Genomic DNA, 25,767 nt, shown 5'->3' on the forward strand with positions numbered 1-25,767 from the left:
AAGTGTGGAAAACGGCAAACCATGTTCAGACAAAAATTACGTCAATTTTTTACGCTTTATGCAGGATCTCGAAAACTAACGTCCCACCCCCATACACTTCATGATTTTCTCATTTTATAAACATTTCCGCCTTTAAAAAAACGTATAGCGTACCGCATGTATTACGTTTACGACATTTGTAAATATGCCTAAATTGCCTTCGACGAGCTTGCACGATCATTCCAACAATTCTGCGTAGGCATAATAAGTGCTGGCTCAGTTTACATTTCGGTCACATCTTCATATGCGCATCGGTTAGAGAAATGAACGAAGGGATACTTGTTGGCCCGAGACATCTTTAAAATTCCAGGGTCAATCATGCACATAGGCGGCCATCAGTTTGGGCATGCAACCCTTCATTTGTGGTTTCATATTTGGCAAGAACCCGACACGGAAGTTGCTACATCACAACGAAAAAAATGCCATGTATTCAAGCCACAAAACTCAAGAGAGTAACCACCAGCCGTATGTCGCGCCAAAGGTTTGTTAAACGAGGCATTTTTAGAATTATTCTATTCGTAATGGCTAGAATACCATCTCAAAACCCCACCGATTTTAATGATGACAAATTATAATGAGGAAATGCATAACTGACTACTACATGCCAAACGATTTCTAAATACAGGGGGCAAATACAAGGTGGAAATTTGTCAATAAGTTTAGTGGTGTATTTACGTTTTTACATTTTAGGTAAAACTGTTTTAACTGCTTAGCTTTCGTGAATCTCTTTATCTGTTTCAATCACTATAGCAAAATATCTAAAAAAAACTATTTCTTTTGCAATACACAATAGTTTAAACATAAGTGTGATAATTAGGCGTCGGCTCTGTAACTTCTGTGACACATTTCATCCCAGGCTTAACAGCATTGGACTAAACATATAAAGAACACCAGTAACCTAATCTAATAGATATATGCTGCAATAGGCCACAACACAAACACTTGCCAGATGTTCTTGACTCCAGCTAAACTTGTAAGCAAAGCTGAAACATAATAACAACAACTGGTAGTCCTGTTAAGCCAGTACGGGAAGGCAGAAATCAATTGTGGAACGAAACTTGCCGCGCCTCAGACACATCGAGTAATGGTTGGAGAGCAAGAGACGGTGGCAGAATTGTTTCCGCACTGCTACCAGCACGTGTGGGTGGGTGTGCCCACGACTTGCGATTCGCTGTGAGTAATTCCTTCTAGCGCACACACACGCGCGCTCCGGCATAAAGTGGAAAGTGGAAGCCAAGTGTCTCATTTTCGGGACTTTATACGTTTTTGCCAGCGGTAGCCTGGCTTTCCTGACTGTGGTGTAAAAAGCAATACGATTCAATGTAGTTATTAGAATAAAAATGCAACTAAGATACACTGCACGATCTGTTGAGTAAACATTTGTGTTTGTCCAACGAATCTTTATCAAGCGAGTATTAACCCACATTCGAAAACCGCAACCTACATTCAATGCAAATAGTTGTATAGTTTACTATTAACATACGAGCCCAATGCGAAAATCTTAAGAATTTAATTGGAAAATTTATTTTTATGTCTGCCTAAAACATGCCAGAACCACCAAAGCAGCAACCCGTATAAAGAGACAATTTTATTAATAAAAAGCATACCACCGGTGCGAACATTATTTCAAACATTTATCAGCACGTCATGTAATCTATCACCTATTACCAAATACAACCGTCGAATAGAAACGCCTGAGTGTCGCTTTTCTTTGAGAATTTAAAACCTTTTTAAAATGACCTAAGAGAAACATAGAACAGGCAATTTGTTTTTTTCTATTCTAAGAAAGTAATGAGGTGCAGTCAACACCAAAATCGGTATTTTTGACTCAGGTTTGCTTGTATTAGTGCAGTCGCTTTATCCCCTTTTCAGTTTTCGAATACCTATGCAACCCACCAATTTTAGTGTGTTACACATGAACGATATTACAGTCATGTACAATTCGGAAACATGTTTTTTCTTGACAAATTGTTCAATTAGGCAAGTATGTCCGGATTTAACCAAGTAGAAAAAATAATTATGCCCTTTGTAGGCCTAAACGGTAAATTTGCAAAAAAAACTTGTATTATATTATATTATCTCCTTTCTCACTGAATTGGTCGACCGAGAAAAACGTTGTTACAGGAGAATTCAATTTAGTATAAATGTCGTTACATAATACATTTTAAGTGTCGTAAAACGGGTCCTCAATTGAATAACAGTTTCTATTTATATTAAATAAAATCATTAGACTGGAGCTATGCCATTGATTGAATTACGCCATAAACACGACTGGTGCATAAACACGACTGGTTTACATACTTATTAAACTAGGGAGTTCATTTTGCTCCTTGAACTGATACATTTTGGGTTTATATTGTGTTTTTAATCATTCGTTTATCAAAAAAAAAACACAATGCGACCCCCAGACAAACCTCTTGCGACCCCGGAGGTTGGCAAACACTGTGTTAATGAAAGAACGCCAACTAAACATCTGTCACGTTTTTCAAATCTACAACTTTGTTCGTGGGACGTGGGTCCTTTCGGTATCTGGCTAATTAACAAACTAAGAATATTATTGCAAGTTTTTTATATATATTTTTGTATTGGACAACGAATATATCACCAAATATATGACTGGTGTAAACGCAAGTTGTCTTAAAATATTTAATACTCATACATAAATAACTCGGTCCTGGTGTTGAATCCAAAAAATGTGATATACCAAGGGCTTGTTCTTCCAGATAAAAGAAATGCAGCCGGTAAAGTACGTAGTAGCAAAACAATTTCATTGATACCCTATATACGACGCTAACAAATATGAATATACAAAAATACACCAATTGATGGTGTTCGCATGTCACTTTAAAATCTTTTCGAACGACATTTACATGGGTTTTGTCGCAACACATTTTTAATGTTTAATACAAAAATTATCACTGCACCGTTTTTATACAACGTGCCATAAACTCACGCCAATCAAATGAACCCTCAGGTTAGAAATGTAGGGTTGTAAGCGACGCACATAAAGGTTTTGTGTGACACAAAAAAACAAATGTTCTCCAAGCGACAAGTAAATGTTACACCAGGCGAAGAAAATTACTATGACGTATGCTTCGACAATAATTATATGCACATTAACAAATAAAAGCTTAATATTGCACTTATATGTGGCAAAAATAAAGTAAATAAAGGTTACGATTACTTTTTAAGGCCCCATAAAGGGTCAAGATCGCCGAATGGATCACCTTGTTCCGAGTTCTGACCAACCCCCAAGCTCAAGCCTCGCGGTTTAAGAAAATCAGCCTTTGTAATTCGCTGTTTTTCTTTAACTTCTGTGCCGAGTGTGAAAGACTCGGGCGTGAGTTTGTCAAGGAAGGAAGGTGGTTGTTCAGCGGATTGAAGGTGCATCTGCTGGCCACCCTGCTGTTGTGGCGGTAATGCTGGCGTGGGCGCTACGTCGGTTTGATGGACGCTTCCGCGTTCCGCAGCTACTTGCTTCACTTCGTCAGCGTTATCGTTGCAGCTACTCACTAAATCCGGTCGCACTGAGATGGCTACGGGCGCTGAGTGAGTCTGCTTGCTGCCGTCGACGCCCACAATAGTTCCCTGCACGAGATCGCTAACGTTGCTTCCTATGAGAGTAGTAATGTCGACCAAGACAGCAGGGGAATGTGGAGCAGCAGGTCCTGGACTCGGGGCAAGCGCGGACTCTGTGATTTTAGAAGTGTTCGGAGTCGCTGCAGGAATCTGCGCAAAATCAGAAGCGATTGTTAGATGGGGGGATATGTAACGCTCAAGTCAAAACACTTTTGCCGCGTCATGCATTAGTAGCCAAATGCACATGCGTCAGCACATCTCTAACACTGCTTAGTTGGTAGTTGGTAGAGCGACGGGCGACGGAATTTTGGTTGATTTTATAACGTAGAATACGGCAATAATCTAACTATAAACTTGCAAACCTTATGAATACTGCAAAAAGTGTGCTGAGCACACAACGAAAAACACTACATCAAATAGCATTCCAAACTAGCAACAAGTAAAACATAAAGCTACGCAAAAAGAAAAAAAACACAACGCAAAGTAAGACAAAAACAGGACATACAGATTTTACAAAGCACGTTTAATCGACCTAATTGGTCTCACCCGGTTCTTCCTGTAGAGTAAGCAAACATAAATTACTATTTGAGTTGTTGTCATATTGTAATTTTCATCTTTCGGTAAATGAAAAAAGGGGCCGATAAGTTGTTTTCACAGCATTTTTTTATATAGCTAAGATGCGACAGAGAATCTTAAGAAATTGATTGTTACGAATGTTTGGAAGAGCCGACAGAAAACCAAATCTAAAATATGACAAATTGATGTACTATTACAAGTGCGATTCTTTTTAGAGCTAAAAAATGAAAAATTTTGATCTAGAAAATTAAAATTAATATTTTTTAAAAGACAAAGAACTATAAAAAATGTAAAAATGTCAAAGAAAAAAAACGTTGGTTATTTTATAAAGTTGTTAAGCAAACAGTTTGGCTAAAAACAAGATATAAAAAATAACGAGGACTTACAGCATATTTTAGAAATAAGAAATGGGATAATTGTAAATCCGAAAAAATAGCCAGTAAATATTGTTCAATGCATTTGTTCAAATCAGAGATACAACTATTTGAAAGAAAAAGTGAAGTTCGAGCTGAACCTAATGCGACGAACCAGGTCGTTGTGGTTTACGCGTATACCGTATGTTGTTCTAATGAAGTGTAATACAGTTAAATCGTTGTTGGATGTAATCCTAAATTTGAAAGTTTTAAATTAACCAACTTGCCGTAGACCAGTAGTTCTTTTTTTACAAGGGCGTCGTTTTTTTAAAAGTTTATTGATCTTACGACAAACCAAGTAAATATTTGCCAATAACATAGGTTATAGGCACCGACATAACTAACTGACCCAGCCCTTATCAACTGGTACAATTTGCAGTCATAGGTTAAAATGCACTCGTCAGGGAATACAATACATAAAATTTATTACTGCCATTGAGATTTAAAACGGAATAATTGTCCGACGCCCTTGAAAACTTAATACCGCGCACCGGGGCATCGCGACGCACAGATTGAAACCTCTGTTGTAGTTCCTAATTTAAAACAGTCAAATTCGTTCTGTGGGCATTCGTTGCAGATATGTGACCCTTAATGCCTTTATAATTCACTTAATGTTTTCTGCTTCTAGGACAAGTTAAAAAAAGAAGTTTACACTTTTATTTACTTCACCTAAAAAATAATAACGTCTGATTACTAAAAGGATAGCTTTCGCCGTATGGCGGTAAGGTCAACGGTGGTAGATGGCAATTTTAATTTATGTGGATTAAAAAGCGTAACTTTTTGCTGTTCAAGCTGTTCAATTTAAATTACGAATATTTTTTATGGGCAATCCAATCAACATGTTCCCTGCGTTTACTGTGTATGTGTTGCAGTAAGCGCCTACTAATGGCAGTCGTACATACCTTGTCGTTCGGCCGAATTGTCATTTTGTCAACGTTCGCACGTATAGTGGAAAGTTTACCGGATCCAAACACATCAAAGTTGGCACCATCGCGTCTGTGATTGGGCGAGACGGACACCTGTGGATGCAATTTGCGTCAAAACACCTTTTAAATAGGCGCGAGCAAGAAGCAATAGATCGCAAAACATTCTAGCGCTTTTTCGTCGAAAGAAAACTGAAATGCCTCAACGATTTCCCTTAAATCGTAAGGTAGGGTGTCGTCAAATTAATAGCAGTAAAGCAAAAAAACATGCAATAATAACAGTAATAAATGAAACCTAAACAAGAAAACATATGACACATGAGCAATCGAATTTGTGACCTGCTGCTGTGGCGTGTTTGATTGAGTGCTTTTAACCTCAATTTCCACACCTCGTTCTTTCAGTAAATCGATAGCATGCTTGAGCACCAGGTCGTGGACAAACTTCAGCTGAGCCTAAGTAAAAAAACGACACATTAATGCCGTGTTACATCAAAGTAACGAAATGCTTTCCATGTTCAAAAAGGTTAGAGTTACATACCATAGTTTATATACAACTAAAAGTAAGATCATTTTTGCATGTTATGGAAAATATGAATACATTTAACAAAGAAAATAATTGAGTGATCATTTATCGTTATTCTTTTCTAACCGTCTGTCTGTGGCAGACTTAATATTGATGTTATAATGACGAGTGGGTGTTTCCCTGAAAGGGATAATGAGTGCGCGTGAGTCGTGCACGACGCCAATCAATAATTCACGAATGTGCGGCGTTAATTTAGGACGAAAGATTTGGTCGCGATTGGTCTGCCTTGCCTCGAAAGTCAAAAAGCCTAATTTTCTCAGTAAGTAAACAGTTTGCCTAATATTCGATGCAGCTTACTACAAAAATAACTGCCATTTAAAGGGTTGCGGCACTTAATGTGTTTTTACCATTGTATCCTGTTTCAAAAAGGTTAAAACGATAAATTGAAGTAAAATATTACCAATAATAGAAGCTATGGAAAGTTACAAAGTATGTCGCCCACCTTCTCCTGCAGCATGAATTTCCGTCGTTTTCTAATTGTTTCGACAACCGCGAGGATATCGGGGATTCCCTGGTCTGCATCCAGCTCTTGCACGCAAGCGATCGAAGTACAGAAAGTTCCACTGTGGCTCACTCCATCCCTACGTAAAGGGTCATTAGGTCTTTAAAAGCGTTACAGTCAGACACGGGACCAGACCATTTAAGGTTTAATGGCGATAAGAACACACGCCCCGTTGAAAAAACAACAGTTAGGTTCAACTGTCAGCATGTTAAGCGCCCGGTAGAAGTGGGCAAAAATAACATTGCACCTATTGCATGCATATAAGCAACTAAAGAAAATGATTTCTAACAGGAAGGTTACATGATCACACCACGACAATTGTTGAAAGTCAAGTTATGTGGTTAAAATGTTCACGTTCTTTAAGTCCTGATCTGTTAGGTTTAACTGTCAGCATGTTAAGCGCTCGGTAGAAGTGGGAAAGGATAACATTGCACCTATTGCATGCAAATAAGCCGCAGCATAAGAAAAATATTTCTAATATGCAGGTTACATGATCGCACTACAAAAATTGTTAAAACTTCATGTGGTTAAAATGTTCACGTTCTTTAAACAGCTCAATCAGTACTTACTCGCAGTGTACGACGACAGGCCACTGCAGGTTTCTCTGCTGGGTGTGAAAGCTGCCCACGACACGCATGAATGATAGCAGGTCACGGGTTGACGCCGGTAATCCGCTGCACAAAACAAGAAATGCTAAAGCGTTTGTTTGAACGACTATACTACAAGGTTTTTTAAATAGATAGATTATAAAAAAGTATCGTGTGTAAAAAAAATTAAAAAATAATGGATCTTTTGTTTGATAATTATGTTCGATCCTGTTTCACATTCTTAATGTACTTTTAAAGTTTAAACGTTTTGGTGAATATACTTAAAAATGCCTAATTGTCTTACTGCTCCGGCCAGGCGGTGTATTGTAGTTGTGTGAGAGATCGTGGAAGACTGCTCTTGTTGTGCTTCAAAGTGAAGGTGCGTTCAATGTAGGTGTCATGGAATCGGCTGGTGGTAAAAGTCACAGATATTGGACCATGTCGTTGCGATACGTTGCGGTCTTCAGGCCAGTATTTGGCACATTTCTGCACACAAATGCAACCATAGTTTGCAGCGACTGTTAAAATGTAAAATATCGGATCCCTCGAATACAATTCCAATTTTACCGACTAAATCGGGTAATTGCAACCCTTTAGTTTCTTTATTTAGCGCAGAAGGTTTCGCCTAATTGTATATGAATGTAGGCCTGTCGCTGTGGCGACACATTTATTGAGCTGGTTTTAAATGTAGCCATGTAGTGCGGCGTCGGCATTTTTTTCAGGCGACAAATTATTACTTGCCGATAACCTTCGCCTAACCATTAAGTGTCAATCAAATCTTTTTGGGCGAGCGGCAGCGTGGAATGCCAGGTGATGATATTCTTACAGACTAAAAGTTGCATAAGTAAAGTTCCATAGTAAAACACGCAAATTCTGCTACAGGGTTCCCCAACTTTAGGCAACCATATTCAGCGAGGTTACGCCACAGCGTAATTGTATTTATCAAGTAATAGTATAAGTTTAAATTTTTGACAGCATATAATTTGACTGACTGATTAACAGAACACATTTGTAGTAACGTAAAGCTAAAATTAAAAAAAATCTTATAGAACTGACTGAACTCGTGTTGCATTGCACTTAAAATATGGCAAAAGGTTAAGTTTATGCAACAACCTGATGTTTTATGACGTTTTATGTTTTTTGTGTATTTATACCACACAAGAAACATCTGCTTTAAATGGTATATATTCGTTGATCTTTTGTTCGATTACAATATAAATATAAAACCTGTAGTTACAAAGAACAAATAAAACGAACTATATTACATGATACAAAACAACCTATACTTAATTATTAAACTGCGGTTTAACACATTGAAAAATGCTACGATAATAACAAGCAATACCTAGCATCATGGGGGCACAACAACCATTACACTGTTATTTTGGCGATACAAAAAAACCCTGAAAACTGCATCCCAAACGCGGCACTATGCTTTGCGTGCACTATGAAAGGCATACTAAAAAAATATCCCCTACCTTTGTGTCGACATTCTTGCTGACAAGCATTACTATGATGGTCACTTGCTGCTCATGAATCATGGTCCAAAAGTCGGAAATAGAAGACGGTAGGGGCGACTGCGTAGCTAAAAATATCAAAAAGAAACTCTAAAGTAATGTAAGAATTGTCACAAATAACAAATGGCTGGCTTAAATATCATAGTAAAAATACAATTATGTGGGTGGTATATTTTCCTGTCAAAGTTAGATATTGCTATGATCTCGGAAGAATGTTGGTGCTTACTTGAGAAAGTTATTTCTAGTGCTCACGATTCGGTTTAAGTTTGGTATGGGCCCACATTACGACTACATTCGTTCCGTACCGATAAAACGCGGACAATAGGGCGAAATGCCATCGACGAGACTGGCGTTGATGTAATCGTCTTTCGATTCACCAAGGACGACGCGGGTTTGATCGAACGGCAAAATATCCTGAAAGCGGTTCTTGTAGGACGAACAGCGGCCCACAGCAGTGGACAGCGATCGTGCATGCTTCTCCTGTAACTCCGATAGCTGTTTCCAATCTCTGCATTTTTACATAAGGTATTGACTTTTAGGAACACTAAACACGGATCTGTTGATTATCTTCAGTAGAAAGAGAGTGGCCCAAATAATAGATAAAAGATTCATTCTTTTCTATTATTTGGGCCACTCTCTTTCTACTGAAAAAAAGTATTGACTTTTTTTCCAAAAAAATATTTCTTCGGCGAAATTCGCCTCACGTTTTGCTAAACATAAGTTAACAATGGAATTTAGCTTGATAATGTAAGTGAAAGCCAAAAAGGTCGAGTAAATTTAGTTTTAGTTGAAGATGATACAAGTGCGCATCGAAACGTCTTTACCGATATGATGTCGATTTACTCGACCTTTTTGGTTTTGCTAAACAGTTTCTTGCAATGTTGATCCACTCTTTAAAAGTTAGATAGTGTGTGATTGATCATGATCGTACTGTAGTATACAGTACAGCACAAATAGTTTTATCCACCCGAAATACTGCGCAATACGACATAGGGATGTGCAAGCAGGAAGTAAGCGAGTTAGGATATTTGATTAAAAGTCATAATTCAGCAAGCGAATATTTGTATACGGTTGCGAAGAACAGTCAAACTTAAATCTCAAAATGGCCTGCATCATACAAATATGTAATCAAACGTATCGAGTTAACAAAAAATTTAACACAGTTCTGATTGAAAGAAAGGAGATTTAATATAGTATTAAATAATATAAAAGTTAAAATAGTTATGTTAACAAACGAACTGTTCTGTAAGATCGAAAAAAAATCAATAATATATAACTAAGGAAATTACTTGTCTAGTTGGCAGAGCGCTCCCGGAACCTTGATCAGTAAAGAGGAAACCTTCTGGTGAAACGCTTCGGTGTCGGATTTAAACTGCATCAGATCGGCCTCGCTTTTGTACGGAATGCCGTCATATCGGCGCACTACCATCGCATCTTCTTGGGAGTCCACTATCTCCGGGACAAGCATCTATTTAAAATAGAATTTAAAGGAAAAAAGCTAATTAATTCTAATAAGTATTATTGAGATTTTTTACTTGTATACACAATCGTTTAAATAACACACACAATTTTGCCTAATCCTAAACAAAAAAACTAAATGTCACGAGCATAGGCGCCGAACATTCAAAATTCCAAGGCCTTATTTTCTATGGTCAGCGCAAAATTGCTTATTAATTAGATAAAAAAGTGCGCTCCTAGTTAACAGCCTTTTACGCCAAAATTTTTCATTGGAATGGGCAAAACGTAACACTACATAGAAAAAAAGTTTAATTTAAAAACAAGCTGGGATTATATGTCCCTGGGCATATGGTAATTCAAGAAACTTTTAAACACTTTTGGTTAACTAAAACTATGCCACATAACTCTAGGGTGTCTAAAAACGCTCGGCACAGCCACGTTGGGCGTCTATGGTCACGGCCCACGGGTAAAGAGCAAGTTTAAAACCTACCAACTTGGGTGCGGGCACTTCTTCGCCAATATTGTTGTCGGGACTTGCTGACAATAACTCGTCGGCGGAAGTGCTGGCTCTGGTGGGTCGAAGCGTCTCAGCTGGCGTGTAAGTCAATCCAGCAAGGTCAGCGCTCGGTCGAATTGGCACCGACGCTCCTGGGACCTTTGAACTTCCGCTTTCTCGCTGGTTAGTTTGAGGCGCAATAGCACGAGTGGGTTGAAGAAGGGTTTGAGGAAGTTGTGCTTCGGTGGCTTGGTTTGTCGAAGGTGTATGTGGGGGTTTAACGTTGTGATGCGGTTGTTGGTGGGCAGCAGTAGGATGTTGCTGTGGTTGGTGGACTGCCTGTTGCGGTTGGTGCGGTCGCGAAGATGGCAATAGAGCTTGCGATGTTTGTTGGTAAACAAGGGACTGGCTGATTGTAGCACTTTGTTGCGTTTGATATGGAGGTTCAACGTGTGTCGGAGACAGCATCTGCCGCTGGGGTTGAGCAGATGCAGCGGTCGGATTTGAAAATCTCGGAACGGGAATATTTCCCTGGGGTGGATTTTGCTTAGGAACGTTGTTTTGGTATGTGGGGCGAGCGTCAGGTAAAGGAGCGTTTCTCGTTTCAGCATGCTGCGGATTGTTGTATGAATTAGATGAGCCGACCGGGTGTTGTGTTTGATTGGGCAAGACTTGCATCTGTGGCTGTTGACCTTGCGGTTGTTGCAATTGACGGTGTTGTGGCTGTAGGATCTGTTGCCGCGGTTGTTGTTGCGGGTGGTTCACGTGCTGTGGTGGTATTTGTGGACGAAATTGTTGTTGTTGCTGCTGCTGTTGTTGTTGTATTTGTGGGCGAAATTGTTGTTGTTGCTGCTGTTGTTGGTGTATTTGTGGGTGAAATTGTTTTTGCTGCTGTTGTTGTATTTGCGGTTGGGACAATAGTGGTCGAGGTTGATTCTGTTGCATTTGTTGTATGGGCAATTGCTGTTGTTGCTGCTGGTGCAATTGTGCTTGCTGTGGAAATTGTAGTTGTGTCCGACTTATCTGTGTTTGACTGGGTAAAGGCTGATACACTTTTGCATTTTGATTGGATGCAAGATGTTCTGCCTGATAAGCAATATTACTAGCTTGAACATTCTTCCGAGGATCCTGAGCTATTGGTTGGCCGGTGAATGTCGATTGGGTTTGAGGAAGATTAGGCTGGTGAAAGGCAGACTGTAATGAAACTGCCGCTTGTTGTGGAAGTTTTGGCGTTTGGACAAACTGTGAGGCTCGCTGCTGGTGTTGCTGTTGGTGCAGCTGGTTCTGTTGCTGGTGTTGCTGGTTCTGGGGTTGGTGCTGGTGCAGCTGGTTCTGCTGCTGATGCAGCGGGTTCTGGTGTTGGTGCTGCTGGTTCTGCTGGTGTGGCAGCTGGTGTTGCTGGTGTTGCTGCTGGTTCTGCTGGTACAAGTTCTGTGGGTTGTTGTTAGCTGCAATATTGTAGTTTGATACCTGATGCGGTGCTGTGGTAATGTTTCCGGATGTTTGCTGTGCATATTGTGAAGTTGGAGGAAGAGGAGCGTAGTTCTGCTGCACTTGGGGCGACATCGAAGGTTGCGGTTGGTTGTTGTGCGGAACTTGAGCGTAGTTGGCCGGCACATGTTGGTGCCTGTGATGCGAATAAACAGGCTGGTGTTGCTGGTTTGTGCGCGAGTCAGAAGCAATATTAGTGCCTTGTTGTACGTGGGTCGGTGGTTGAACTACAAATGAACTAGGATGGGGTTGTTGCTGCTGTTGTAACGAATAGGCGGGAACTTGGTTAGTTTGCACTTGTCCATATTGCTGCTGGCCTGCTGCAGTGTATTCAACATGCGGTTGATGCGAGGGTGCGGTTTTAGGTGCGCCACTAAGGGATGTGTAATTCATATTAGGGTGACTCGTCGGTTGGCGCTGTGGAAGCTGCTGTTGACTTGGGGCATACCTCGCGCGAGGTGGGTCGGTCATATTAACTCCCGGGTCTGAATATGCCGGTGATAAAGCGGCAGGTGGGTTGCTTGTATAATCCCCGTCAGGAGGCACGTTTCTCTGACTTGGTCCCATGTATGGCTGTGGGTGCGCCTGAGCATTGGACAATGGCGGCATCTGATAGGAACTTTGTGGAGAAGGGGTGGCAAAATTTCTTGGATTCATATCGGTTGGGTTACTTGTCGGGTGAGGTTGGCTCACGGGAATAACCTGATGTACTGATCTTGCCGTTGGCGGAAGAGTGGGAATCCTGGGCTGCGGTCTTGCCTCGGTCGCAGGGGTCGGGTTCGGAACCTTGGGAACAGACGGCAATGGTCCACCTGAATAACAAATAAATTTATTAACCGTTAGAAACCACAATGTAACTTGCTTGCATACTAACCAGTAACTAATTCCAATTTTTACTAGTAACCGGTTTCCTCGTTTTGTCTACCAGATTCTTATGCAACAGAGGTGTAGCCAAATTAAGTTTGATTGCGATCGACTGAAATATTTTTAAGAGACTCCCTGGTCCGGTAAAAAAAATCACAAGATTTGAGCGTTAATTGCATTCCAAGCCAGCGATGGAGGTTAATTTGTAACGAAGAACGCTTTATTAGGCTTGTCCAGATAAGAATTGGACAATTAATGTTCCGCTTGTGTGCGACAGCTACCGTAATGACGTAACACATATTCGACGCGATCGGCCAGGTGAAATGCGACGGTCGACCGGTCGATCGCAATCGCAGGGGTTCTTAATTTTTTTACCGCGGACCCCTAAAATTTTTTTTGACGTCGCGTGGACTACGATAGGCAAAAATTTTCAAAAAATGAAGTCATAAATTGACGTCACAATACAAATGAACTTTATAAATCTGTTGATTTCTGTCTAAAAAATGTAAAAGTCAAACGGAATCTAAATACAGTCAATGCAAAACCGTTTTGTTTTTCATTAAACTGCTTTCTTTAAAAAAATGATTACTTTTTAAATTTACACTAATATTTGAATTAGGCCTTCATGTACGCCCTAAAACTAATTTACGGACCCCCAAGGGGTCCAGGGACCCCAGTTTAAGAACCCCTGCTATAGAGGATAGTTTTTTGGTTTAGCATTTTTTTAACGAGACCAGGCAAAACAAATTAGTTGTGCCACAAAGATACACTATACTTGACGGCCGGTCCACGCGATAGTTTACGCCCAAAGTTAGCTTTTTGCATCGGATCTCTATTACTGCTAACATTTTCCTACAATTTGTCACGATATTTGTGTTATAGTAAACAAACTAAATTAATAAGCTAACGGTAAAAAGTTTGGTGCTTCCCTAATGCCCATAGAGATCTGATGCTAACATTGGTACGTTTGAGCCAGACGACAGACAGTATAAATTCACGTTTACGGCAACCAAAAAGCCTTTTAAAGTGTTATTGCTTTTCCGTGCATAGCAAACACAAGTTGTCGTTGTTTAAATAAACAACAAAGAATAGTTATAACCTCCAGGAAGGCCTCCAGTCATTTGCAGGTATCGTAAAAATGCGGGGTCGTTAAAGTCATCGTCCATTCCGGCCGAGAGCTCGCTCAGTTCTGCGGCTGAGAGCCCCACACCTGGTATGGCTGGTATCTGGGGCACTGCTGCTCCTGCCTGGGTAGGTTTCGGTTTGGGAGCCACTGGGCGAGGAGGGGCTTTATTCGCTTCAAACCTGGAATTGTAAATCACAGCAAAGGATTTTAGTTCTTTAAAATAATGCTTAAGGTTTAAACATATATTTAAGTAAATATAGAATGATTTTAAAGCCTATAAAGAAAATGGCTGGCTTAGCGGCAGAGAAATTACTTTTCAAGCAACTTCTTTCTGAGCTTTGTGTTTTTGTCATGAATCTTGTTCATTTTTTCATTTGCCTCGCTAACTTTGCCGAGTAGCTCTTTGAAGAAGTCGGTGCCATCCTTGCATCGACGCACGGCTTCCTTGTATTCAGTGCAAGATATTAGGAGCTGCTGGGTCTTGAGGTTTACTCTGAAACATCAACAAGGTGGATTCAGGACTTAGTTTAATAGGCCCTTAAGCTTGGACTGATTAAATGTTGACGAATCTCATTTTCCTTTTATTGACGATAATGACAACTACTTAAACTAAAATCTTCGTGTTTTTTTGTTGAACTTGGGTGTTTTTTTTTATCAAATTGACGATATTTACAAAAATATAATGTAGTTAAAACAACTAGAACATTTATTGCATTGCCATCAAAGCTGTCACACAGGATACAAAAGCAAGATTTTAGCACGCGAGCCGTTTGGCGCAATTCAGTAGTTTAAGGAGTCGCATATCATAAAAGTTTGATGAATTTTCGTGCAACCGTGTCAGAGTCCGGAAGCATGCTGCTGCTGTGGGGACACAACATAACAGTATTTAAAAAAATAGATGTGGAGTTTTAACACACTGCGCTGTACTTGTAGCAAGAGCAAGCAACGTTCTGGTTTCGTTTTTTAAAGCAACAAAAATACAACAACTTTTGTTTCAATGAAATACCTTGTTAAATAAATCATAATTTACACACGAGATACTTTTTCTCTGACAATTAAGCCACTACAGTATGTATTATTCAGCTAAAAGATTCACAAAAATTGTCAGAGAGCCGCAGTTTACCCAACTCCGGTCTTTAATTAACCCTTTCGCAAGAATATCTTCATTTTTTTTTGAATAAAAACAACTCAATATCTTACTTTTGTTTATGCTCATCAATAACTTTGCGTATTTTGTTGTAACGTACATTGACTTCAGTGACCCCATTCAGAATTTTTTCTTGTGCTTCCAAATTAAGACGAATATACTCAACCATAGAATCATGTTTTTTTAATTCATCTTTGAAAAGCTCCTAAACACAGTATATTCAAATGTAATTGAGTGTTAATAGCAATTGAAAGTGCTTGTTCAAACAGGAAATCCTATGAAAAATTAATGATTAGGAGTTGAGACAAAGCAACTATGTTAGAAAATATCAAAGGGAAAGGTGTGATAAACCCATGTTTGGGTTGCAGTTTTAAAACATTATGCAGGAGACTAATTGGCATCATTCCAAAAGACAAAGCCTTTTATAATTGTTAAGTGCAATATACACCTTATTAGTTAGTCGGCCTGTATGACAGAAACCGGAAACATAAGTCTATTTAGAGCAGGGGTTCCTAAAATGGGGTCAATGGACCCCTAGGGGTCCGTGAACTAGTTTTAAGGGGTCCATGAAGGCTTAATTAAATCAATTTTTCAGAGAAAACGTAACCAATTTTTCAAAGAAAACAGATTAATTAAAAATAAAATGGTTTGCACCAAACATACTTTTCACTTTTTTGGACCGAAATCAGCAAATATATGAAGTCTATTTGTGTTTTGACGTCAATTTATGACATAATTTTAAAAAATTTTTGCCTACACTGGTCCACACAAAGTCCAAAAACAATTTTGGACAGGGAGAGAAAAAACATTAATTTATGGGAAATCTTTATGAAAAAATAGTAAATTAATATTGCTTTTCTAAATGAATTACCTCAGCCTCCATTCCATGTTTGGTCATTAAAGCCGAGGTTACGTCATCTTCTTCAAGTTGAGATCGAAGCTGATTAACAAGAGACTGACGCTGATCTTCCATTTCTTTAACTTTACTGCACAATTTTTTTACCAAAGAAATGTCTTCATAGTCGTTGTCATCTAAAAACAAACATTGCAGATTTTTGAAATACCAAACAGCAAAACACAATAAAATGTAACTTGTCCAATGCTCACTTAATAGGCTCATAGTCTTTTTTATTTCACAGTGCTTCTTCACGGCATCCAAGCCCTCGGACACTATTTTAAGGTTTGAGATGTGAATCTTCATTGCTATGTGCAAGCTTTCATTCATTGTTCCTGCCTAAAGTAGTTGTTAACAACAAGTATTTAATTAAATCACATTACAAGAATTACTGTATATTGAATTTAATAGTTTATCTTGATTGAATACATTTACATAAAGAATATACAAAACTGGCATTAGTAATGACCACCTTTGAGTGTACTTCTTGGCACATTTCTAATTCAGTTTTGATATCTTCAACTTGTTCAGGTGATTCAATTGTTTTGCCGCATATATCCTGAAAAAATACCAAAATAAATGAAAAATGGTTTGCGTTATTTTATGGAATTTGCACTGCATGAACATGAACATGTGTGGTATACCACCTTTAAGTGTTAAATGACCACAATATGGCAGTCTCCCTATTGAGTAAACTATAGCACTAATATAATAGTCCTCTCGCCAACTTCCTTGGCATGAAACCACATTATTTTGTGACACACAATAAAAACGATTGATAACAGAGATTTAAAAATGATAACAATAAGTATGTTTTTAGGATTTTTTGACCATTTAAAATTGCCTATAATGTGTCTCTAAAAACAAATGCTTTATAAAAAGTAATAGATCAACCATCATCCATTTTTCGGAACAATACAGATACCTGATTTTAAAAGTTTTTGCAAACCAATATCAATTTTTTTATATACAGGAAATATAGTCAACATTTAATTCATTGAGAAGAGAATCCAAATAACATTTCGTATCTATCTATATTTACTAAACACTTATTATGTTACATTAACTAGGCTTGATGCTCAACAAAAACAAAAAATCTGTATTAAAAATCAATAAACTTTCTCAGTGCAAGAAACACTCTACAAATTACATGTAATTGATAATGCAATATGTTGCGTTGTTTATAAAATGACAGTCTGAATAAGCTGCCGGTTTTACTTATTTTAAGTTATTTTTCTTAGGTTTTTCTTTAATAATCAAACACCTTAATTTTTTGACTTTGTGATTCTTCCTCTTCTATTAAGTCCCTCGTGTCATGTAGCATCGAATCAATATCCATGAAGCGGTCTGAAAGTTCTGCATTATATAAAGCTTAACATAAGGTCCAAGATATTGATCAAATTTTTTTTCGAGAAGGGGTGGGGCAGTCATAAAACTAAGAAACAAATTTTGTTTTGTTTTTAATTATAAACTTTACAGTGTTCCTTTTTTTAAATGAAGCTAGTTTAGTGCTATCAAATATACATTAGAATTGGCAAAAAACATGTTGGTGACTAACTCAAAGATTGGCACAGCAACGCATAACAAAACTTCTACAGCATGTATTTAACAATAAGAAAAAACGGCAATCTTACTAAAAGTAATAATTTTGCGGAATTTTCCCTTGTATGAATATTAGTATTATAAATCAGTGGCCCAAAAATTATAATAAACTAACATGTCAATAAACTTATTAATTAGAATATTTTCTGAAAATGCACAAAAACACACCCCGTAAATATAATAACAATTTTTTATATATATATATAAAATATATCTATGTATAATTGTATGTTGTATATAATTTTTTATTATGAATAATAAAAATCAAAATGTTAATTTAAAGTCAATTTAAAATATGTTTAGGAGTAAAGAAAACTACATGACAAAGCAGTCAAGCACTAATCCTCATAAATATGGTATTGGACATTTTTGTATTAACTGTTCAAAAGAATTGTAATTATGGTAAAATTTCATATGGCCGTAAAAAAGTTACTAAAAAAATTAATATTATGGTAAAATTTTATATTTTTTTTTAATTTCAAGTGGTGCTACAATGCTACCTTTCATGGCTTTGGTTAATTCTTTTATTGGAGTTTGGTCAACACTTAGAGAGGCACAGTTCTCAACCAAAATTGAATCAAGTCTGTCTTCTTCTTCTACTTGTATCAGTTTATCTGGATCAAGCTCAATTGCTTGCTTGAATTGCCTAAGGTACAAAATTCCCACTGATTACAGTGATCAGAGTATTCTATTTTAAATATATCTTACAAAAATATATTTCAAGAAAAATACATTATAAATTCATATGATTGGCACATTACTTTAAGAGTTAATGAGAATTTAAGTAAATGATTAGCCATGGTACACCAAAAAGCAGTTAATTATACAAACTTTACATACAAAGACTAAAAACAAAACATACTGCAAAACGATTTCTTTTTCTTCAACATCGGCCAATACGGTGCGCAGTAACTGTGCCTTTTCTTCACTGCAAACATAAATAAATGAAATGTGATTTAGATTTGATGAGTTATATAAGAAACAAATTACCTGTAAGAAGATGCTGCTAAATGAGCTTCCATCGGAACAAGTTTGCTAAAAATGTCGGGACCTGTTACAGCTGAATTGGATGGGTCAAATGGTAATGCTTTAACTAGAGATGCACCTTTGACTTCAGGTAAGGTTGCCTTATCTGGCACTTTGTCATGATAAACAAATTCATTATCTTTCTTCACACTATTGTACCTGAACAAAACCAGAAACAAATAGGTAATAATCGAAAAATAATAAAAAATTTTAATTTAAAATTTAAGTACTCACTTTCCCCCAATAACATCTGCAATGTATTTAAGGGCATCTTCTACTTGATTTCTAGTATCACTTTTTAAGCTCTTACAAGCTTTCACAGCTTCTTGATAGCAATCTAAAGCAGATGCTAAAAATGCAACACCCTCACCATACTTCTCTTGTTCCCAGCTACTGCTTCCCATGTAAAACTGAATATAAAAAGATTGAAACAAGATGTTTAACATTTCAAGCAGTATATTACATACTAACCCATTAAGGTTTCATAATATCCTATCTTTAATTTTAAATATTTATTTTTTGTTTTTAGCGTCCTCCCCTTGAAGATATTTTACTGTTAAAGAACTGATCAAGTCACTTAAAAATACATATATTATTTTCTTAAAAAATTATTTATTTCTTACAACAATGGTAGATACTGTGTTTTACTGGGTGGTTAACTTTATTTACAGTAACACCTAACTAGTGACTAACCTTAGTAATTGCAGAATAGTAAGAAATTTTTAAAGAGATTAATTTACTCCAATATTTGTTGGCTGAATCTCCCATGCATGATTTAGCCTCAGCGTTGTTTAGACTGATATTTACTTGTTTGTAGTAATCAACAACCTACAGGAACGTCACAAAATTAAAAATTAAAAGTTTACATTTATACTCATATTGGGCAAAATATTCATAGAACGGTTTACCAGCAATGGTTTTTATCACACAGAAAAAACGATTCTTTGTTTGTTACCTCTTGGCTTATTTTTGCGACAATACTGTCTTTTCTATTGTCCTGCATTGATTTTTCCAAAAAACATTCTTGTCCTTGTCCCTGGTGAGACATAAAGCAAATGCTTAGTGTGATTGTATTATACCAGGGTTTCTCAGCTGTTTTCATGCCAACCAAAATACTAAGCATAAGTATAAGAAACAAAGTTGGAGATCCAATTCACTTCAGTGATCTTTTTGTGAGCAAACAAAAAAACACATTAGCTTAGATAAGTTTGAATTTAGAGCCATATATTTGTCTTGTTAGAGCAATTTTCTTAGGTATTGAGAGATCTTATATAAATCCAACCATAAAAAACAATTGCAGTTAGTGACCCAACCAAATCGAATCACAACCCGAAATTTGTTTATTGTGCATTGGTTGAGAAACACGTTATATAAATTCACTTTTTTTTACTAAATTAAAAACATTGGATTTAAAAAGGGGCCATCAAAAAAGCAATAAAATCAGATTAGGGTAAAAACTATGAAAAACTAAAATTAAAGCATGAAGGGAAGAAAAAGTTGACACAGAAAATAAACTAAAATATATACATTTGTTTATAACCTAACAAAGCAGATTTCATGTGTTTTAATGTACATTGAATACTCCTAGTGTGAAATTAGATTCAATAGTTCTACTTATATAACATTTTTTGTTTGTAACGCCTTTTGTCAGTTCTTTCTTCTATTAAGAACGCAAAAATATTTGTCTCTACTACAACAACAAAAATAATTCCAAGTCAATTTAGAAAAATCACTGAACAACTCACTAGCATTGTGTTAATAAACAGCTTCAGCATGAATTGACTGGTATCAGGTGAGAGGGTTGTATCTAATCGGTCAGCTAAAAACTGAAAGAAGCCAGCAGCACATTGGAAATGAACACATGAAACTTTGGTTCCTTCTTCTGAAGTTCTATTATCCACAGCCCCAAGAAAGGAATGGCACGCACCTAAAATATTCCATAAAAATCATGTAAATAATTTTAAAACAAGTGGAAGCATATATCAAAAATCAATACCTAAATTAAAAATGATGGATGCTTGTTCAAATACAAATGTGTTATGCTGAGAATAGGCTCCAGTGAAAGCATCCAACCTAAAACAATATTAGGTTTGTTAATTACATATATGCAGTGCCTTAGTAATTTTATCTTATTTTTTAACTTGATTTTATATAGATATACATACATTAAATGACTTAATGACTTTAAATAATTTTTGGTTGACAAAAATTTTTATCAAGAGTAAGATTTCTAGTCAATTTGTGAAGTAGAAAACTTCACTCAGTTCGCTAAGGAAAGACAAACAAAACAAACAAAATTTCAATTTAAATCCTAAAAATTTACCAAACAAATGGACAGTTAAGTGAATTTTCTCCTGTAAACTTGAAACGACTTTGCATGTAATGCAATTGACCATAATACTTTTTGAGAGTGTTACTTCCTTCAAAATCTGGATTTCCAATAACTTTGTAAGCAGATGTTTGTAGTTCTAGGAATTTGTTGATGCAATCATCATATTTTTGGGGGTCATCAGAGTAATTTTCAGATATGTGCTAAAAACACAACAAAGGTTATTGCCAATATATAAGAATAGACATATTTAATAATATTATAAATATCAATTGAGTGTACCTCTCTTCTCCAACAATTGTTTTTATATGAACTTATTTTATATGCTTAAAATTTCAAAAAAACATGGGATATTTTTGGAGCATTTAGTTGTCATACAAAACACTTTGTTTGATTTTCTAACGTAAAGAATTTATTATATTTCTTAATGAATGTTTATTAAAAAGGACAAGCAACACAGCATTCTGTAAACTCTATAAAGCCTATGACCATAAACAGGCTGGCAGAATCTTGCCAATCTTTCCTGCCCTCTGGTGACAAGCATTTTTAGCCCGAATTCTTCGTTATTTTGGTTTTGTCCCAAAAGTTAAATGCTTTGTTTGCTTAACGAATGTATAAACCTTGCCACATTTAGCAATAAACTAGGCAATTAACAAGAAAAATAGTGGGAGCTGCGATGACAGCGCACAACTTTTTGTTACATTACAAATGCATAGATGTAGTGAAAAGTACAACATGCGGGTGCACAAATCTGCTTTCTTACTCTGACACTGTTATATAAGTAAGCAGCTTTTGAGCTAAGTTGTGTGCAAACATACAGCTCAAAACCAGTTTAAATGTACGAAGCACAAAAATTATTTGTTTAAATTGGCAGGAATTTTTTAATTCAAAATAATATGTGATGCATTGAGCAAAAAACAGAGATTTGAATATTGTTAGAAACAACAGCATTTGTAATCAATTAAGTACAAAATGTTTGCTGAGGTGTTGAGGCACATAGTGTAACATGCCAAAGTATGCATAGCGCCTTTGGGCTGAATAGATTTACTTAACAGAGACACAAACATAACACAACTGGTTTAAAGGTGAAAAGATTTTTTGTTAAACAGGCTGAATAAGGACAGTGGTTGTAGCATTTATTACTCTGTATTGCCTAATTTGATATCACTATGCACAATTTGAACATGACCAGTGTCCACTGATATATGACCAAGAGCTGAGAGCATGATCAGCATTTCACAATTCATTTTACTTTAAGCAATTCTATTAATAATTTTGTTATATCAAATGTTCTTATTTATATATATTAAATATATATAATATTGAATGAACATAGTGCACACCTTTCTAATTTGTTCTGTGATTTGTTCCTGTAATTCTTCTCTCATACTTTCAGCCGAAGCATCCATCCAATCCATATTAGAATAATCATGATTGTCCTTCATTTCTACCTTTAACATAGGTAATCGGGGAACACCCTCCATATTTGGAGATCTTGATAAAACAAACTGCATTTTATTATTCAATAATATTTTCACTATTCATGCACTATTTTTTGTGGTCTTATTTGCAATGTTAATTGCACCAAAACAAATTGAATTTTGAATCTAATATAAATGTTTGTAAAGTTATATATGTTAGTAAAACTGATTTTTCGCAATTATAAAATTGCTAAGTTGTTCATAAATTTCTAAACTTTGTGAATCCTAATATTTAGTTGATTTGTTAAAATAATCTATTCTTATTTATTGAAAGTTCATAATACAATTTGGATGTTGTATTGAATGTGATATATTGAAAATCTCCTTGACCCTAAGTGGGAAATATTATTTAAAATCCAGGTAGTTTTATTTCTATAGCTTATTGGCTTGTGAATGGTATAAGAGCAGTGGAACTGGTTCAAATTATTTGCATATCGAACCCTTTGAATATTCTTAATAATGTATGGCCCCGATTGGTAAAATATAAATAAATGACTTTTTTCAAGTAAAAACTTATATGTTAAAATCAAACATAACACAAAGGTAATGGGATGGTTCCACATGGATTGCTGTAATCAATTAATTCATCAGGTTAGGTTCAAACGATGGAATAATAACTTAGAATTAGACTTATTGCGACTTCATAATACAATTTTAAAAGCAATATATAGATGGGTTGAATATTGCATTGAATTTGATATGTTAGAAATTTCTGCACTGGTCTAAAATCCTACCAAAGTTTTGTCCGGGGGTAAATATTGCTTACAATATTTGGGTTAAGTTGAAAGTTAGCGTTTGGGTGGGCCAAGTATTCTTATTATATTTATTCTTGCATATTTAATGCCTTTCTTGCAATTTCAACTTTGACAACTCGTTTCGTTAATGTTAAAAAAATGTGTTCGGATTCTAGACCAGCGGCAAAATTTCCTTGACCTTAAGTAGGAAACATTAAATATAAATCCAGGTAGTTTAAATTTCCCATTGAAGCTCACTTGCTTGTAAAGGGTATTAGAGCAGTGAAAGTAAAAATTGGGCACTCTTTCACTATTGTACGTGAAAAGTTCTGCAAAAAAAAATAATAATAATACCGCATACCACAATGCATATTGTTTGGGTTAGGGCGCGGGTTAGCGTTTGGGTGAGGGTGGGTCAAGTAATATTATGTTTATTATTAATAATAACTTGAGCCACCCTCAACCAAACGCTAACCCGCACCCTAACCCAAACAATATGCGTTGTGGTATGCGGCATTTGAAGAAAATTTTTTTTTTATTAATTTTTACGTACAATAGTGAAAGAGCGCCAAAAATTGTATGTTAAAAAAGAAACATATAACAAAGGTAATCAAACGGTTGCACATGCATTGCTATAATCAAATTATCCAGCAGATTTAGTTCAAAGGGGTAATACTAATTTACGGAATGATGAACGGTGGTGTCGGAACGCTTACTAATTTAAGTGTTACCCCGTTAAAACAATTATTAAACCAACGCACAATATTTGAGTTAGGGTGGGGGGTTAGCGTTTGGGTGAAGGTGGGTCAAGTGTTATTTTATTTAATAATAATACAGTGAGCGTTCCGACAATTCATCATTCCGTAAATTAGTGTTATACCCGTTCAAAGCTTATGGAATTAAGCAATTTAAACTGACTTAAAGTTCACCTCGGCGCTGGTCTAGAATCCTACCACAACGTTGAAATGATTATTAAGCAATGCATAATATGTGGGTTAGGGTGTCGGTTAGTGTTTGGGTGTGGGTAGGTCAAGTAATATTGTTTAACACTATTACTGGACTCACCCAAACCCAAACGCTAACCGGCACCCTAACCAAAATAATGTTCGTTGTGGTAGGATTCTAGACGAGCGCCTTCACCTCTCTTAATTGTTATAAAACGACCAAATAGTTAAAAAAACACACTTGTTGAATCTAAGCGCAGCTTAATTTTGTCATTTTCATACATTTAGTTTACGATGTGTGAATTGTGAAAGTCTTAAGTTTGCTGGCCACACTCTGTATACAGATGGAAAACTTTGCATTTTACGAGGGGACAGTTATATTTTTAAATAATATCGTGTCAAACAAAAAATTTACAACGTACCTTGTAAGTACAACTGCTTTTGAATTATCCAATCGATTTTTTGAGTTCGTTTATATATGTTTTCTTTTACGTAAATAAACAGGCAGCATCACGTGAGATAAGTTACAGCAAATGGTCTGCGAAAAAAATACTACGGGAAAACACAAACATCTGAATATATGCCTATTCTATGACCAAACAGAACAAATTACTGGTGGAGACTTTTAAAAGGAAAGGTTCAGAACGCAGTGAGCCATCTTTTTTTTAGGACATAAAATACTTAAATATTTTCCTCTGCCGACCTTAATGATTTGTACCACCTAATTGTTATTTTTCCTGGCTAATTGCGCAAACCTTACCCTGTTAAATATACCATAAAACATATAACTCAGCAGTCCCCAACCTGGGGTAACCCAGGGGCAGCAGAGAAAGCGAATAAACAGATATAGCAACCACTTCGTTAATTGTTGTTTTGCTACAGAGAATTTTTGTTTTAATCGCTGGGTCGTAACGGAAAGTTTTCGGTAAAATTCCGTTGCCTAGATTTATTACACCCGCATTCCAATGTTTGCGTTATTTTTGCATCCAATGTGCAAACGAAACATTGTTGACACCAATTTTATGCGTCAGATCAGTTTTGAAGTACCGTAACGTTACATCCGTTTCATAGAAATAACATGTGTTTTTAAAGCGCTGTCCAAAGTTTTAGCAAAGTTTATGTTTCCACAACTCGTGAGTTATATATTGTTGTTGTTTGTGCGAGTCGAGAAATGATTTTGCAATCGTATTTTGACGTAAATATTGTATGTTTTATGTCAGGAATAAGTGTAAAGAAGGTTTTGAGGAACCGCCCTTGTCACGTGACCTTTTGTTAGATATTGTAAGAATTAATGACGTAATCCTTTTTTGTTCACAGAAATTTTGTCAACTGATTCTCGTCTATAAATAGCGTGTTCAATCACGCTTTTTTTACTCAGACAGCAAACTCGAGTGCTTTTGTGACTGAACCAGATAGGGGATATTCAATTCGTAGTTATGAAGATCAGTATCGAAT

At 36.4% G+C, this 25,767-nt stretch overlaps 1 protein-coding gene across 2 annotated transcripts; it reads right to left on the reverse strand.

The window, feature by feature from the left end:
- Positions 1-2,623: 2,623 nt before the first annotated feature.
- On the reverse strand, positions 2,624-24,836 carry LOC146160269 (tyrosine-protein phosphatase non-receptor type 23-like). 2 transcript variants are annotated; one of them, XM_083383994.1, is made up of 28 exons: positions 24,735-24,836; positions 22,497-22,647; positions 21,148-21,356; positions 20,821-20,897; positions 20,570-20,751; positions 19,780-19,860; positions 19,518-19,652; positions 19,059-19,234; positions 18,789-18,983; positions 18,661-18,726; positions 18,299-18,444; positions 17,461-17,552; positions 16,669-16,755; positions 16,409-16,535; positions 16,173-16,333; positions 15,355-15,506; positions 14,468-14,647; positions 14,128-14,333; positions 10,668-12,976; positions 10,009-10,187; positions 9,025-9,227; positions 8,681-8,787; positions 7,507-7,688; positions 7,185-7,289; positions 6,556-6,694; positions 5,870-5,983; positions 5,510-5,626; positions 2,624-3,768 (listed from the first exon to the last, which is right to left on the reverse strand). In XM_083383994.1, exons 2-28 carry the CDS (start codon positions 22,635-22,637, stop codon positions 3,220-3,222), a joined length of 6,417 nt encoding a protein of 2,138 aa, XP_083240120.1. In that variant the 5' UTR covers positions 22,638-22,647; positions 24,735-24,836; the 3' UTR covers positions 2,624-3,219. The 2 variants fall into 2 exon arrangements, with proteins under 2 accessions (XP_083240120.1, XP_083240119.1); XM_083383993.1 differs by having other exon boundaries at positions 16,173-16,535.
- Between the last annotated feature and the right edge of the window lie 931 nt (positions 24,837-25,767).

This window comes from Ascidiella aspersa, chromosome 3 (assembly GCF_963924565.1).
Source record: "Ascidiella aspersa chromosome 3, kaAscAspe10.2, whole genome shotgun sequence".
Classification (NCBI taxonomy): Eukaryota; Metazoa; Chordata; class Ascidiacea; order Phlebobranchia; family Ascidiidae; genus Ascidiella; species Ascidiella aspersa.